Raw genomic sequence first — 17,629 nt, forward strand, 5'->3', positions numbered from 1 at the left:
ATGTATATAATATTTCTTGTATGGTTCTTGTGATATAAAGAGGACATTTGAAAAGGTGAGTTTCTGTTCTTACCATCACAAAAATTTTATCTTCTATGGCTATCATTTATCAATATTCTACTTAAACTGGGGTAGCCATCAAAGAGGGAACTCTTTTTTTTATTTTTTATTTTTATTTATTTATGATAGTCACACAGAGAGAGAGAGAGAGAGAGAGGCAGAGACATAGGCAGAGGGAGAAGCAGGCTCCATGCACCGGGAGCCCGACGTGGGATTTGATCCCGGGTCTCCAGGATCGCGCCCTGGGCCAAAGGCAGGCGCTAAACCACTGCGCCACCCAGGGTTCCCCAAAGGGGGAATTCTAATCATTATAAACACAACAGATCTGTAACCTCTTTTGACCACCACGTAGCACTTCTAGTTCATGAAGACCCTATGCCTCCCTCTTTCAGATACCACTTTCTAGGTAGATTCTTCCAAGAAAGAGGAAAAAGAATATGAACTACATAAATTAGAAGAATGGGAAAAAAATGGCAAAATCATTAAAATAAAATACAAAGCATGTATGGGAGTGTATGCCCAAGTGTACATGTCTGCAAGTGGGGATGTATTATATTAAAAATCAGAGGAGTTAATTACAAAATATATTGGTTGACTTAATAAAAAATATTTAAAGATTCTATAAATAAAATCATCTTTAAAATGTTAAAGGCAAATTTAAGATGTGAAAATAAATGTTTATACCTTCTATAATAGAAAAAGTTTCAGTATTATTAATGTCTGTAGAATGCTAATTAATTAAAAGGAAAACAGAACCACTGGGGATCAACTTAACCTAGGGAGGTGGATAGAAAAGACTTCTCTGAAATCTGAATATCTGAGCTGTGAGAGGAAGGAAGAACAATTAATTAACTGTTAATTAAGGGAAATAAGGAAAAGGCACACATTTTGAGCAGAAAGAACAGAACTTATAGTTTTCTCCATGGTTGGGTGAGCTTGGTAATGGAAAGAAATTGAGAGGCCAGTGAAATGGAGAACAGACAGTGAAGGTCAAAGGGAAAGAGTGTGTGAGCAGCACATGTGGAGCATCCTGTACTATTCCTTAGTGTGCTATCATGTTAGTAATTATATATATATTGTGGGTCAGAAACTGAGACTTTCTTAGCTCACCATTGTCTTTCCAGGGCCTTACATAGGGTCTGCACATAGTAGTTTTTCAACACATGCAAATGTTAGATGTATAATAAAGATTGAGACCAAAAGTGTCAACTATAATGCAAAAAAGGAATCTTCAAACTCATCATATACCTGAATGTGAACACAAAATAGAATGATAAAGTTAAATGCAAAGCATTCATAATTGTTTAAAAGAATAATATATCACGAACAAGTCATACCTATTTTAGGAATGGAAAGATGGTTTAATGCTAGGATGTTTGCAAAAAAAAAAAAAAAAAGAAAAGAAAAAAGGAAAAGAAAAAGGAAAACAATTCAGGGATCTCTGGGTGGCGCAGCGGTTTGGCGCCTGCCTTAAGCCCGGGGAGCGATCCTGGAGACCCGGGATCGAATCCCACGTCGGGCTCCCTGTGCATAGAGCCTGCTTCTCCCTCTGCCTGTATCCCTGCCTCTCTCTCTCTCTCTCTGTGACTTTCATAAATAAATAAAAATTTTTTTAAAAAGTAAGAAAAATGCTTTAAAAAACAATTCATCACAAATACAGGGAAATGAAGAGGAATAATAATCATAATCACAACAGAAAATGGATTTGAGAAAATGTAGCAGCTATTCCTGCGGTTAGCTTCCAGGATAGAGCCTCTCACTAAAGAAGGAAACTAAAAACAATTTCTTAACCTAATAAAGAATAGCTGTTGAAAACTGCAGCAACAGGGTTCTCTACATTAAAACACTAAAATATTTGTATTATCATGAAAAGGCCAAGGCAGTCCATTCCAACTTCAGTCATTCAACACTCTCATGAACATTTAAAGAGATTCATAAGAAAAATAAATCAGCCTGAGTACTCAATGCCAGAAGTAACGACATTATTTGTAGATACATTGTGGACACTAAAGGAAAACAAAATAATACAGAACTATCAAGTGCTATCAGCAAGTCAAATCTGCCAACAAAAATGGAATATAATAGAAAAATCCAATCACATGAGGAATGAAATAGTCAATACCTTGTGCTTCATAGATCTTCAGTTAATGAATAAATGATGGGATGGGTAATGGAACAGGAGCCTAGAATTCAAGGAATAGAATAGAGAAGAGGAGGAGACTCATTGGAAAATAGGAAATTTAGCAAGTGCTGGAAAGCCTGGTTTAAGGAGCGAGTAAAGCACCTTCATACTACAGAGACTTCAGCTTTGTACCTAAATATGGGACTGTTCCAGTTTCATTACTCTTAGAGGTAGACCAGTACCCACTTTCTCGCCCCATTCCCTCATACTCCTCCAGCCCTGACTGGGAAGCAGTGATCCTACCCTCTCTGATGGTTATCACTGAAGCTTTCTCTTCTCTGCAGTCTGTTCTGGAGCAGGCCATTTGGGTTTTCCCCCTAGGCTGGCAACAGAGAATTACAGGAAAGGGCCAACAGAGATATGTTATTATCATCCCAAAGGTTGTGTTCTTAGAGCTCTTCATTAAATAAATTGTTCTACTGACGTTCCTCTCTGAACAATTCAGCTCCCTTGGGATAGGAAGATGAAAGAATGGAAACATTTCAGACAATGCTGTGTCTGTGTAGAAAACAGTGGGCCAAGATGAAGGTATTTTCTTCAAGGAGAAATTCTTCTCTCTTTGGTTGACTTAAATGACAAAGTATCCCCTGAGGAACGTTGAACTCCTACAAGAACCAAAACCAGGAATGAGTATTCTGTGATGTTCACTTGTTCACTCCTTGAAGAGTCTTTGGAGATTGCAATGATCACTTAGTCCACAGTGTCATGGAGGCAAAGAGGTCCTTTCTGATGAAAAGCAGAGTGGTTAATAGTTTTGGTTCTATTGAAAGGACTAACCAAATGAGAACTGAAAATATTCCTTGACATTTGCTGGTGACATGGACGCCTTTGTTGATATTAGGGACGGCTCCATTTGTTACCTCTAAAGTGAGGGGTAGGGGCATAAACAATCCAGGTAGAGTGGGTTGATGAGTGACTATTGAAGAAATAGAGGTGCCGATATAAATCACCTATGACGTTTGTTAGGGAAGGTGAGGATAGAGGTAAATCATTGCATAAGAAATCATGGAGTATGGTTAGTTAACAAAATTTTTGTTTAATGGAAAATAAGGGAATGTGTTTGATTTCAAAGGGTATGACCATATTTATTTACTTCAGGCATTTAAATACAGAATACATTCTGGCCACACAATTCACAGGACACATATACAATCTAAGTAAACGACAATCATAATGTGCTGTATCTCCAATGTATGGGATACATGGGTCCAGAAATCAAAGCTGTTAGTAGAAGCAGCCCTGTCTAATGTCATGCCTGGTGAGCAAATTTGGCAGTATTTGCTTCAGGTCTCCTCCACTCTGGCATCAGCAGGTTTAGAGGTCTTGACATCTGGAAGGTAGCATTTCCAGAGACATAGAAAAAGTCCCATTGGGATGCCTGGCTGGCTCAGCGGTTGAGCATCTGCCGTTGGCTCAGGGCATGATCCCAGGTCCGGGGATCGAGTCCCACATCTTGGCTCCCTGTGAGAAGCCTGCTTCTTCCTCTATGTCTCTGCCTCTCTCTATATATATCTCTCATGAATAAACAAAATCTTTAAAAAAGTCAAGAAAAAGTCTCATTGAACTTCAAGCTATGTAGCTTGAGGTCCCTCATGGCAGAAAGACGAGTCATCATCATTACAGAGTTAATTTTTTTTAAAGATTTTATTTATTTATTTATTTGAGAGAGAGAGAGAGAGAGAGAGAGCGCACAAGTACAGAGGAGGAGGGAGAAGCAGACTACCTACTGAGCAGAGAGCCCAACATGGGGCTCAACTCTAGGACCCTGAGATCATGACCTGAGCTGAAGGCAGATACTGACTGAGCCACCCAGGTGCTCCTTGGCAGAATTAATTGACCCTGGTCATAAATGTCATTGCATGAGCATGGCAGTGGGCATGAACTGGTATCCAGCTGTGATCAGTCAGTGGATGGGAGCAGCCATCAGTATCCTCAGAGGAAATACAGTGGTGGATACACATGGCTGTCAGGCAGTTATACTCCCCCAGCAGGAGACTTGAGTGGGTAAGTCAGTTTCCTTTAGCTGAGGGCAATTCTCTAAGAGAGCTAAAGGCTGAGGAGTGTCAGATGGCTGCACTCCTTGAACCTGGAAAATAAGCCCATAGTTCTGAAGGGAGAAGCGGTTGACCCAACACAGATTTACTGTCCACCCCATCACCATTTGGATAGTGACCTGCAGCAACATGTAGTGTCCACAAGAGTTTATTTGTGATGCAGGAGAGTCAGAAGTTGGGAAGAATTGTCCTTAGAAAGGGGGAGCCACACTGAGAAATTAAGGATCTTGAGTAGGGCTGAACCAAGCATAATGTCTTTCTGACTGGTTCCTCTGTAACCCAATTCTCTCCCAATAAGGCCATAAGACAGAACATGAGATCAACCTGTGCCACTGCCAAGTGGAAACTATTTGTGGGATGTTTCACAGGCACATCAAACTGAATCTTTCTAACAACAAGTTTAGTGTTTTTCCCTCCCTACCTCCCTCTCTTCTTCCTTCCTTAGTGGGGATGAAACAGTCCCCTAGCTCATCTATCCATCCCATATCTTCTTCATCCATTCATCTATTGTTAGATGCTTGGGCTGCTTCCATATCTTGGCTATTGTAAATAAATTTGCAATAAACATGGGGACACACATGTCTTTTCAAATTAGTGTTTTTGTATTCTTTGGGTAAATAGTCATTAGTGGAATTACTGAATCATATGGCAATTCTATTACTCAGCCATAAAAAATAATGAAATATTGCCACTTACAATAACATGGATGGAACTAGAGGGTATAATGTTAAGTGAAGTAAGTCAATCAGAGAAAGACAAATACCATATAATTTCATTCATATATGGAATTTGAATTTGAGAAACAAAACAAAGAAAAGAAGAGACAAACATAAAAAACAGACTTTTAAATATAGACAACAAACTGGTGGTTGCCAGAGGGGAGATGGGTGGGGGGAGGTGAAATAGGTAAAGAGGATTAAGAGTACATTTATGGTGAGCACTGAAAAATATATAGAATTGTTGAATCATTCTATTGTACACTTGAGATTAATATAAAACAGTATGTTAATTATGCTGGAATCAGAAAACATTTAAAATGTTTTAATTGAAAGAAAAAGATTAATGGCACATTTGTTGCCAGAGAGAACTATAGTATTGTTTAAATTCTATAATGTACTTGCAGAATGATTCGTCTATCTTCCATCAAGCAGTCCTTGGCATCAATGGATCCATTACTGGGAATTCAGTCTTGCTCAAGCAAATCCATCCCCTCATTAAAAACAACAACAACAAAAAAAACCAAAAAAAAAAAAAAAACTGATGAAGTGAAATGAAGGACACAATGCTCTTTCCTACCTCCCTGAGTCTATGGCTAAAACCTCTTAGTCCACATTTATTTCAAAAAGGTCTTTCAAATTTGGTTTCATTCATTTAACAAATATTTAAGTGTCTACAATGTGGTACAGACTCACTATGTATACTCAGACCAAAGTTAGCTAAATACAGATCATACAAAGACTGTGTTGTGCAGGAGGTGGGAGATGACTACAAACTAGTCATAGGCCATTATTATCTGGAGGAAAATGTCCAAATACCCAAACACTATGAAAAAATACATCTAGGGCAGCCCAGGTGGCTCAGCAGTTTAGTGCCGCCTTTGGTCTAGAGTGTGATCCTGGAGAACCCAGATGGAGTTCCATGTCAGGCTCCCTGCATGGAGCCTGCTTCTCCCTCTGCCTGTGTCTCTGCCTCTCTCTCTCTCTCTCTCTCTCTGTATGTGTGTCTCTATGAATAAATAAATAAAATCTTAAAAAAAATACATCTAGGTGATGCAGCCTGCATAGATGATGGCTTTGTTATCTGTATGTATCTTCACCAGTGTTTTTGGAGCCACAGTGGAACTGAAACAAGTATCAAGAAAAGATAGGTGGAAGAGAATAAAGTACATGGGTGTGTAGAGGTCATAGAGCAGATGGCCAGAATGATAAGATTTCCAAGTATGGTACCAGGTACCTGAACAAGAACAGTCTGAAGAGGGGCACCTGGATGGCTCAGTGGTTGAGTGTCTACCTTTGGCTCAGGTCATGATACTGGGGTCCTGGGATTGAGTCCCGCATCAGGCCCCCTGCAGGAAGTCTGCTTTTTTCTCTGCCTATATCTCTGCCTCTCTTTCTGTGTCTCTCATGAATAAATTTTAAAAAAATCTTAAAAAAAAAGCAGTGAAGAGAAAAGTCCCAAGAAGAGAGTTCCGAGACACCTATTTGGTTTCCTGCATCCATGTAGCTGATAATTCTGCGAGGAAAGAGCCAAAGCAATACTAATGAAAACAAAGAAACAGAAAGGGCACTGGGCTGGCTCAGTTGGTAGAGCATAAAACTCTTGATCTCTGGGTCATGAGTTCAAGCCCAACATTGGTTATGGAGCCTACTTTAAAATAACAACGACAGGGGATCTGGGTGGCTCAGTTGGTTAAGTGTCTGCCTTCAGCTCAGATCTTGATTCCAAGGTACTGGGATCAAGCCCTGCATCAAATCCTGCATCGGGCTCCTGCTCAGTGGGGAGTCTGCTTCTCCCTCTGCCCCTTCCCCTGCTTGTTCTCCCTGTCTTGCTCTCTCTCTCTCAAATAAATAAATTAAATCTCTAAAAACTAAAATAACAATAAAAAACAGGAGTCCCCAATATAAAAATATTTTTATGATATTAATGCCCAAAGAAAAAACAAAATCAAACATTTTCACCAGCAAACTAATCATTCACCAAGAAGGATTACAGATGTCATTATCTTGTATAGGTATCATTATGGGTATAATCTATTCCCTCCTTTAGATCTTTATCACAAATAGCCATTGTCTTTCAGATCTATCCCCATGGACCAGCAGCTTCTGGATGTTCAGCTCAGTATCAGTCCATTTGAGGTAAAACACATCAATGGTTTGAACATTCTTCTTTCTTTTGGGCTGAAATTTGTCTCTTGGAATTTCTGTCTCTGCTGTTTCTTTCTTTCTCTTTCTTTCTTTCTTTCTTTCTTTCTTTCTTTCTTTCTTTCTTTCTTCTTTCTTTCTTTCTTTCTTTCTCTTTCTTTCTTTCTTCTTTCTTTCTTTCTTTCTTTCTTTTCTTTCTTTCTTTCTTTCTTATTCTTTCTTTTTTCTTTTTTCCTTCTTTCTTTCTTTCATTTCTTCTTCTTCTTCTTCTTCTTCTTCTTCTTCTTCTTCTTCTTCTTTTCCTTTTTTCTTTCTTTCTTTCTTTCTTTCTTTCTTTCTTTCTTTCTTTCTTTCTTTCTTTCTTTCTTTCTTTCTTTCTTTAAAAGGTTTTATTTATTTATTCATGAGAGACAGAGACATAAGCAGAGGGAGAAGAATGCTCCCTGGGGGGAACCTGATGCAGAACTCAATTGCAGGACCTGGGATCATGATCTGAGCCAAAGCCAGGTGCTCAACCCCTGAGCCACCCAAGTGTCCCCCATATTTCTTTCATATTGTAGCAGATCCATGCATGTTGATGGTGCTCAGGCCCCACTTTGCTCTGTGGTCCTACTCCCTGACAACAGCTAATTGGATCAGAGAGTGTCTGGTCCAACCTGGCTAAACATTTTCTCCCCTGGAAATTTGGAAATGAAACTTAGATTCTAGTTAAGAATCTGAGGGAGTGGAGTTGATGGGATACATTAACCATTAAAGTTATAAATAAGATAAGCATATCTGCTATCATATCATCATTATTTAATTCAATCTAGAGCCTGAAGTCTCCTTCAAAGTCACAAATCTAAAATCTCTAGAGATTTTTTTTAAAGATTTTATTTATTTATTCATGAGAGACACACACACACACAGAGGCAGAGACCAGGCAGAGGGAGAATCAGAATCAGGCTCCACACAGGGAGCCTGACGCGGGACTCGATCCGGGTTTCCAGGATCAGGCCCTGGGCTGAAGGCGGTGCCAAACCACTGAGCCCCCAGGGCTGCCCTGTTACTTTATTTCTAAACATTTTAGCTGGTTGGGAGAGAAAGAGAACCATAATAAAATGGAAACTGTGCTTGACAATTCTATTCCAATGTGGGAAATTTTAAGGTGATCATGTTTTTCTCCACAGTGGGAGCTTTTCTCTCCTTAAGTGTGATTTCAGAGCTCAGGATTCCTTCTAAAAAATATCTCACTGAAAGGGAACCCTCTTACACTGTTGGTGGGAATGTGAACTGGTGCAGCCACTCTGGAAAACTGTGTGGAGGTTCCTCAAAGAGTTAAAAATAGACCTGCCCTACGACCCAGCAATTGCACTGTTGGGGATTTACCCCAAAGATACAGATGCAATGAAACGCCGGGACACCTGCACCCCGATGTTTCTAGCAGCAATGTCCACAATAGCCAAACTGTGGAAGGAGCCTCGGTGTCCATCGAAAGATGAATGGATAAAGAAGATGTGGTTTATGTATACAATGGAATATTCCTCAGCCATTAGAAATGACAAATACCCACCATTTGCTTCAACGTGGATGGAACTGGAGGGTATTATGCTGAGTGAAGTAAGTCAATCGGAGAAGGACAAACATTATATGTCCTCATTCATTTGGGGAATATAAATAATAGTGAAAGGGAATATAAGGGAAGGGAGAAGAAATGTGTGGGAAATATCAGAAAGGGAGACAGAACATAAAGACTCCTAACTCTGGGAAACGAACTAGGGGTGATGGAAGGGGAGGAGGGCGGGGGGTGGGGGTGACTGGGTGGCGGGCACTGAGGGGGGCACTTGACGGGATGAGCACTGGGTGTTATTCTGTATGTTGGTAAATTGAACACCAATAAAAATAAATTTATTATAAAAATAAAAAATAAAAAAATATCTCACTGGAATCTGAGCTACATGTTCTGTGCCAATCAATATACTTAAATAACAATTGTAAAGGACCTAAGTCCCTGATGGCACCCTAAGTCAAAGACTTGCCCTTTCAGATATGAATATAAAAACATGTAACAGTGTAAATAAAACCTACTAACAAAATCAATAGAAAACACCATAATCTTTATCATTACTAGTTCATTTAATATGAACAGTACCCCCTGACATATGTTATTGTTTTAATTTTAGTAATGAGTAACAGAAGTAGAGAGAAGCTGACCAACTTGCAAATGGCAGAGCTGGAATTGGACCAGATGCCTGACTTCAGAATAGGTAGAAAATGTGCTTTGAGAATTTAAAAATTAAAAGGTGCCTTTCTAAGTCATTGGGAATGGAAGGACTAGTATAAAGTATGAGAATAAATTGTTTTTTACTTGGAAAGAGTAGATCTCACATCCCACTGAACAGAAATACATCATAGGTAGAGTACATTTCAAAAATGAAAATATAAATTTGAACTATAGGAAATAACTTTTGAAAAAATTTGTTACAATACATAGACAAAGATTTTAACAATACGATGCAAAATCACAAACCATATCAAGTCGTATTAGAGATATCACATATACTGGACAGAGATTGTGAATTATGACAATAAAGGAATGGAATTTTATATGTTAAAAACCCTATTCAAATAACCAATTTGGGAACTAGATTAATATTCCTAACAGGTCCACTTAGACAATGTGATATTTCCTACAGTCCTGCAAGTGAATAGTGCCAGTCTGATTTTAAGTTATACAGGACTCCAAGGCTACTATAGAAAGGATGACTACTTCAGAGGCACTTACCTTCCGTTGAAAAAGCATTTCTTGGGGTGCCTGGGTGGCTCATTCAGTTAAATATCTGACTGTTGATTTCAGCTCAGGTCATGATCTTGAGATTGTGAGATTGAGTCCCACATTAGGCTCTTGTGCTGGGTATGTAACCTGCTTGAGGTTGTCTCTTTCCCTCTCCCTTTGCCCCTCCTCCTACACTCTCTCTAAAAAATGAAAGAGAGCATTTCTAGCACAATAATAAATTAATTCTCCTCTTTCAAAGATGTAGGCCACATATAGATTTATATATGAATGTATATGTGTATATATGTATGTGTATAAGTGTTAATGTGAAATTGAATTAAAGTTCTCCAAAAAAGAGTAGGAGGATCACAAAGGAATGAAAAAGGAGATCTCAGACTTACTTTTAGCATGACAGTAAAAGTCATTAGAGTAGATAAATGCTCTAATTTGGATTTCTAGCCTTGGGACATGTAACAGTAGGAGTAGATTAGCCTATGTTGTTGAAAACAGCAACAGTGTGTATAAAAGCACTAAAATGTTACTGGTTTATTTTTTATTTATTTTTTATTTTATTTTTTTAATGTTACTGGTTTAATGAAACAAAATCTTATTTCTTTCTCTTGAAAAGTATCTACTAACTCGGACAACTATCCAGAGGAGTCCTCCACATATTGACCAGCTTTCTAAACTCTTTGGATCTTGTGATGCCTTCATTCCATATCAAGAGAAGAGTGAACATGAAGAATAATGTACCAACTCTTCAACTGTTTTAGTCTAGGAGGGATACATCACTTCCACTCATATTTTATTAGACACATCAAAACATATTATTACAACCTTTAACTTCAAGGGAGAAAGAAAATGCTATTCTTTTGGGTATCCAATAGGAGAGGATATCCAGAAATATTGTTAACCAAGCAAAAAAAAAAATCCACCATTCGGATGTACACATTGAAATCCATGTGAACAGCTGGGCAGCCTGTTATAAGAATATGGGCTCAGGGTCAGATTACTGAATTTGAATCCTGATTTTGCTACTTGGTTGCTCTGTAACTTTGGGGAATATTTTTAAGCTCTTAGATTCTCAGTTTTCTTACTTCTAAAATGGAGACAGTAATCATTCCCATAGAGGAAGACTACATAAGATAGTAGAGAGCAGTTAGCATAGGCTTACCATATAATAAGTACTAAAACACTGTATTTTAATATGTATTTTTAATCATATTTTATCCAGTAAAAAAAACCCAAAACACTGTTGGTAGTACATGCACACGAACAACAAAAATTCACAACAGAACACATAGAAATAAGTGAAAGTGAACAACCAATACTTTAAGTATTCTCTTTTTTTTTTTTTTAATTTTTTTATTTATTTATGATAGTCACAGAGAGAGAGAGAGAGAGAGAGAGAGGCAGAGACAAAGGCAGAGGGAGAAGCAGGCTCCATGCCCCGGGAGCCCGACGTGGGATTTGATCCCCGGTTTCCAGGATCGCGCCCTGGGCCAAAGGCAGGCGCCAAACCGCTGCGCCACCCAGGGATCCCTAAGTATTCTCTTCTAACATTTGAGATAACAAAGCTAAAAAGTAAGTGCTCCAAATCCAAGTTACAACTTACCATTGAGGAAGTTAGAAAGAAGATTGAGGACATAGCTTTTTAAAAAGATTTTATTATTTATTTATTCATGAGAGACACACTAAAAGAGGCAGAGACATAGACAGAGGGAGGATTGGGCTCCTCACAGGGAGTCCGATGTGGGACTCGATCCCCAGGCCTGGGATCATGCCCTGAGCCGAAGGCAGGTGCTCAACCTCTGAGTCACCCAGGCATCCTGAGGACATACTTTTTTGGACAACAGATAGGGCAGAAAGATCATCAGATAAATTATGCAGAAATTAGTTGTTTAAAAGTGTGTAAAAACTAGGAGAGAGTAATCATAGATCCTTCAAGACTGGGTGAAACAGAGTTTGCAAGATTCAAGAGTAAACTTTAGAATCAAAGTTTTGCCCTTGGGATCCAGAAAACTCCTTAGTCCTAGGGCCAGTATATCCATCACAGACAAGAGGTCACTCTACTGAGAAGGCTTCCCAGTGCCCCCTTCACATCCTTGTTCCTCAGGCTGTAGATGAAGGGGTTCAGCATGGGGGTGACCACAGTGTACATCACTGAAGCCACTGAGACTTTCTGGGGGGAGTGAGTTACTGCAGAAGTGAAGTATACCCCAACACCTGTCCCATAAAATAAAGAAACAACTGAGAGGTGAGACCCACAGGTGGAAAATGCTTTTTGCTTTCCCCCAGATGAAGACATCTTCCTTATAGATGAAGCAATCTGTGAGTAGGAGAAAAGGATACCAACAAGGGGAAAAACACCCAGCACACCAGTCATAAAGTATATCAACGTGCTGTTCAGAAAGGTATCAGAGCAGGCCAACTTGAGAATCTGTGTCAGTTCACAGAAGAAATGTGGAATTTCAAGGTCTCTGCAGAAGCTCAGGTGCCTCATCAGAGAGATATGAAGAAGGGATGTCATGATACCAACAAACCAGGTAGCAAAAACCAACAGGCCACAGAGGCGTGGGCTCATGATGACTGTGTAGTGCAGGGGGTGGCAGATGGCCACAAACCGGTCATAGGCCATTACAGTAAGGAGTAGAGTGTCTAGGATGGGAAAAAACATGGAAAAATATACCTGCGTGAGGCAGTCCATGTAGGAGATGGCTTTGTTCTCTGTGTGGATGTTCACCAGCATCTTGGGCACTATGGTGGTGCTGAAACAGATGTCAACCAACGACAGATTGGAGAGGAAGAAGTACATGGGGGTATGGAGGTGGGGGTCAGAGCAGATGGCCAGGATGATGAGCAGGTTCCCAAGCACAGTGACCAGGAACATACACAGGAATAGCCCAAATATGAAGGGTTGTAGTTCTGGATCCTCAGAGAACCCAAGGAGGATGAACTCTAAAATTCCTGTTAGATTTCCTGCTTCCATGTACCCGATATATCTATAAAGGAAGAGACAAGAGTAACATGAAGTAGCAGCAAAGTGGCACCCTCCATTTAACAAAAATGTTGGCCTTTTGCTCAAGTTATTTATGAGGTCAGTCATTTTGATAAGTGTTGGGTCTTATAAGTGAGATCAGAAAAAAATGGAGTCTTACGCCAACCACCCATCTTAAGAAAATAAGCCAGTCAGAGAAGGACAAATACCATATGATTTCACTCATCTGTGGAATTTAAGAAACAAAACAAATGATGATAGCAGAAAAAGAAAGGAAAACTGGGGTGTCTGGGTGGCTCAATGGGTTAAGCATTCACCTTTAGATCAGGTCATGGTCCCAGAGTCCTAGGATCAAGCAGGACTCTCTGCTCAGTGGGAAATCTGCTTCTCCTTCTTTCTCTGCCCCTCCCCTTAACATGTTCTCTCTCTCTTGAATAAATCAATAAGATTTTTTAAAAAGAGAGAGGAAAACCAAAAAAACTGATTCTTAACTATATGTCAACTAGCTGGAATTTAAATAGAAACAAACAAACAAAAACAGAATCCATTTTATAACAAGTAAAATGCAATCCTACAGAATGGAATCTAGAATTCTAATCGCCTATCTTTAAAAAATTTTTTTAAATTTAATTTAGTTAACATATACTATATTACTCGTTTAGGAGTAGAATCATCACTTGCATGTAACACCCAGTGCTCATCACATCACATGCTCTCCTTAATGCCCATCACTCAATTACCCCACACCCACACCCACCTCCCCTCCAGCAACCCTCAGTTTGTTTCTTAGAGTTAGGAGTCTCTTATGGTTTCTGTCTCTCTCTGTTTTTTCCCTAATCACCTATCCTAAGCATCCATTTTATAACAGTCCTATTGGATGGTCATGGAGCTTCAAAATGGGACACATAAAAATCACGTACCTCCTAATAGGAGGCACTGGAAAGGACCCAAAGTAACTTCTGTGAGACTCCTGCTAAAGATGCAGGACTTCAATTTAGAGACTAGGGAACATCAGACAAACTCAAATTGAGGGACATTATACACAATTTCTGATCCATGTCCTTCAAAACTGCCAATGTCATCAAATACAAAGAGTCTAGGAACTGTTCCAGATTAAAGGAAGCTTAAGAGACATGTCAACAAGGGGATCCCTGGGTGGCTCATCAGTTTAGCACCTGCCTTTGGCCCAGGGCGTGACCCTGGAGTCCCGGGATTGAATCCCACATCAGGCTTCATGCAGGGAGCCTGATTCTCCCTCTGTCTGTGTCTCTGCCTCTCTGTGTGTCTCTCATGAATAACTAAATAAAAATATTTAAAAAAGAGACATGTCAACATGAAATGCCTAATCCTGGATCTTCTTTTGCTATACATAACATTATTAGGATAATTGTCAAAATATAAATGAGTTCTATAAATTTGATAGTAGCATTATATTAATGTTACTATCTTGATTTTGATCATTATACTGTAGTTATGTGAGGAAAATGTCCTTGGTTTTTTTTTTTTAAGATTTTATTTATTTATTCATGAGAGACACACACAGAGGCAGAGATGTAGGCAGAGGGAAAAGCAGGCTCCCTGCAAGAAGCCCAATTTGGGCCTTGATCCTGGACCCCAGTATCACACCTTGAGCTGAAGGCAGATGCTCAACTGCTGAGCCACCCAGGCATCTCAAAATGTCCTTGTTTTTAGGGAATACCAAAGAGTTAGAGGTAAAGAGGTATCATATTTGCAGTGCAACTTACTTGCAAATGGTTCTGAAAACACACACAAAGAAAAGGAAGAGAGAAAAGTGGATGAAGAAAAAAGTAAAGATGGTAAAGTCTAACATCTGGGGGATCTGAGATATACCTAGGAGCTTTTATATTATTCTTTCAACTTTTCTGTAAATCTGAAGTGAAGTCAAAATTAAAAGTTAAAAAGTAGCATTTTCACACAATACCCAGTGGGAAGAAAAAGAAGAAGAAAATCCATCCATGAGATGTTGTCAGGAAAGAGTCAAACTTCTAAGAACACTGCAGGTGTAGTGACCACTCACAGATTTGGAGCCCACATCCACACTCCCCTAGAAACCTCAGCAAGGGAAATTAGTCTAAAGGGGTCCTGGATGAATTGTATTCTTGGATGAATTGTATTCTAGGTCTCAGTCAGAAGCAAACACAAATCTCTGCAAGGAGCTTTCATCTGAGGATCTCTGCCACAGTATCCATAAGGGAGATTGGTCTGATATCTTTCTTTTCACAGCCTTCTGATGCTTGCCTGCATATGCCAGTTCCTTCTGATTCCCAGTCTTACTAAGCACTGCACTAAACTTTCACTCTAGAAGCACCAACATTTTGCTTTCTGAGGAATTCTAAAAATGCTTTAATCTTCCCCCAGCTATGCCTGTGCAAGTACTGCCCTCCCTGCCCTTCCATGCCTTTGTCTTCCTGAGATCATTTCTGTCCTTATTTCTCAGATGAAACATCATTTCCTCAGAGGAGCCTTTCCTGAACCCTCCCTACCCTGCAAGTGTAGACCCTTGACCCATGCCTTCATAGTCTCCTGAATTTTATGATATATAGCATATCATAGCTATATATTCACATTTACTTATGGAAATATTTAATTAACATGTCCCTCTCAGCACTGAATTATCAGCTACACAAGTTCAGATCACATGTTTAAAGTAAAATTTAGTTTTCCTCATATCCCCAGTGCTTTGTACTGGAATAGCATGGAAAGTGGAAAAAAGACTGAAACCAAAAATGAAAAAAACTGATCACATGTATTACAAAATAAATCTACAGGTTAACCTCACATTGACTACAGAAGCAACAAAGTGAAAAAGGAGTAAAATGAAGCACAATCAGTCAATGCAGAAAATAATACAGCTTCAAAGCAAATAAAAATACATTTAATAAAATCTAACAAGTCCTGATGGGAAGGGAACAGAGTAAAATTTTAGTCATATGGAACCAAAGGATACTGCCAAAAGGTGATAAAGAATAGCTATGTTAAAGTAAGTGTTAATCCAAGATCCATTATCCTAAAAAACAAAACAAGGAAACAAAAAGCAGAAAGGGGAAATGATGCCTGCTGTTATAATGATTTATTTAAAAAACTTTTTAAAAGATTTTTATGTATTTATTCATGAGATACACAGAAAGAGAGAGAAAGAGAGGCAGAGACACAGGCAGAGGGAGAAGCAGGCTCCATGCAGGGAACCTGACGCAGGACTTTATCCCAGGACTCCAGGATCACACCCTGGGCTGAAGGCGGCGCTAAACTGCTGAGCCACCCGGGCTGCCCTGTTATAATTATTTAAGACTGTTTCCAATAAATCAAAAGAAATGCCATAAGACAGAAAAGCGAAATGAGATATAATAGTAAGAAATCAAAAGCAAATCTGGTCGCTCTTAGCTGCTGATGTGATTGCCTGCTAGAACACTAAAGAAAGTCAACTTCAACACAATGAGAATGAATCAGTGTCATTAGCTTCTTATGTATCTGTAAACAATCATTAGGAAAGATAAGAGAGAAAGTTCCATTCACAACTGCAATGACGACATAGAGAACACCCGGCACCGAGTGGGCATGCAGTACATATTTCATGAATCACAGGGTGTATACAACCTGGTAGAAACCAAGTCATGATGGTGGTAGGGTGGAGAAACAGATATCCTGCTGGAGCAGAGATTCTCCAATCGTTGCCTGCATTAGAATCACCTGGAGGACTTGCTGAAACAGATTTCTGGGTCTCCTCAGAGTTTCTGTCTAGGGCAGGGCCTGAGAATATTCATTTCTAACAAGCTCCCAGGAGAACTGCTGCAGCTGCTCAGGAACCCCACTGCGAAAACGACTTCACTAGAGAAGCATAAGGAAGGTGTGGGCAGGTGGGTTAGAAACTCCTAAGAGTCCACTTGAGGGAGTGCCAATGCCAGTGACACTGAGAAAGTCACTAGTCACTAGTTTCTAATGAGGGCTCATTAGAGCTGAGGGTGACAGAAAGCAGTAGCAATGGAATCCAAAAAGACATAAATAACCAGGGAAATACATTCCAGAAGTGAAAAAAAGGGAGGGGGCCAGAAGTCATAATTAGCCCTATTACCTCCTTCCTCTACCCCATTTTTAATCCTGCTTTTCATACCCAGTACTCACTAGGACAGTGGGACTTAGTTGGCTGGCATTGCATAAAGAAACGTTGTGCAACCTCCTTCTCTTCTGTTGGATGCTTAGGACAGACTCTACCAGAGAATGGCAGGGAGACAGAACCCGTCACCAAGTCATGTCTGTGAGAGGCACAGGTGTGGTCTCCTCCTGGTCAGATGTCACTGAACTATAGGTGAGGATGGTAGGGAATTATTTATGGTTTCTCAAGTCCCTGGGGACTTCAGATGAGGGGAGATGAGGGGAGATGATTTCTCATTGCTCCTCATTAAATAAATTGTTCTCCTGATGTTCCATTCTTCAAGTCATTCAGCTCCCTTGGCGTAAAGAGAAAATGGCAGAACGGAACCTTGTGTGCTAATTCTGTTTCCACCAAGGCAGCTTTGGATCCAGATGGATTGTTCCGCCCCCATGGGCCTCTTCCTTCATCACTATGGATTTGGCTTTGATGGAAAGAGGCTTCCCCTCAGGAATGTGTTCCTGCTGCAAAGACCCAGCTCCCTGTAGCCACAGTGTTTAGGGTCTCAAAGTAACCCAGAGGAAAGAAAGATGCATTTGTCTCAGTGAATC

At 39.7% G+C, this 17,629-nt stretch overlaps 1 protein-coding gene across 1 annotated transcript; it reads right to left on the minus strand.

Moving 5' to 3' along the window:
• Positions 1 to 11,461: 11,461 nt before the first annotated feature.
• Positions 11,462 to 13,032, minus strand: LOC140611370 (olfactory receptor 7D2). Its single transcript, XM_072788150.1, has one exon. It carries the CDS (start codon positions 13,016 to 13,018, stop codon positions 11,963 to 11,965), a length of 1,056 nt encoding a protein of 351 aa, XP_072644251.1. The 5' UTR covers positions 13,019 to 13,032; the 3' UTR covers positions 11,462 to 11,962.
• Between the last annotated feature and the right edge of the window lie 4,597 nt (positions 13,033 to 17,629).

The sequence above is a fragment of the Canis lupus genome, chromosome 19, assembly GCF_048164855.1.
Source record: "Canis lupus baileyi chromosome 19, mCanLup2.hap1, whole genome shotgun sequence".
In the NCBI taxonomy this organism is placed as follows: Eukaryota; Metazoa; Chordata; class Mammalia; order Carnivora; family Canidae; genus Canis; species Canis lupus.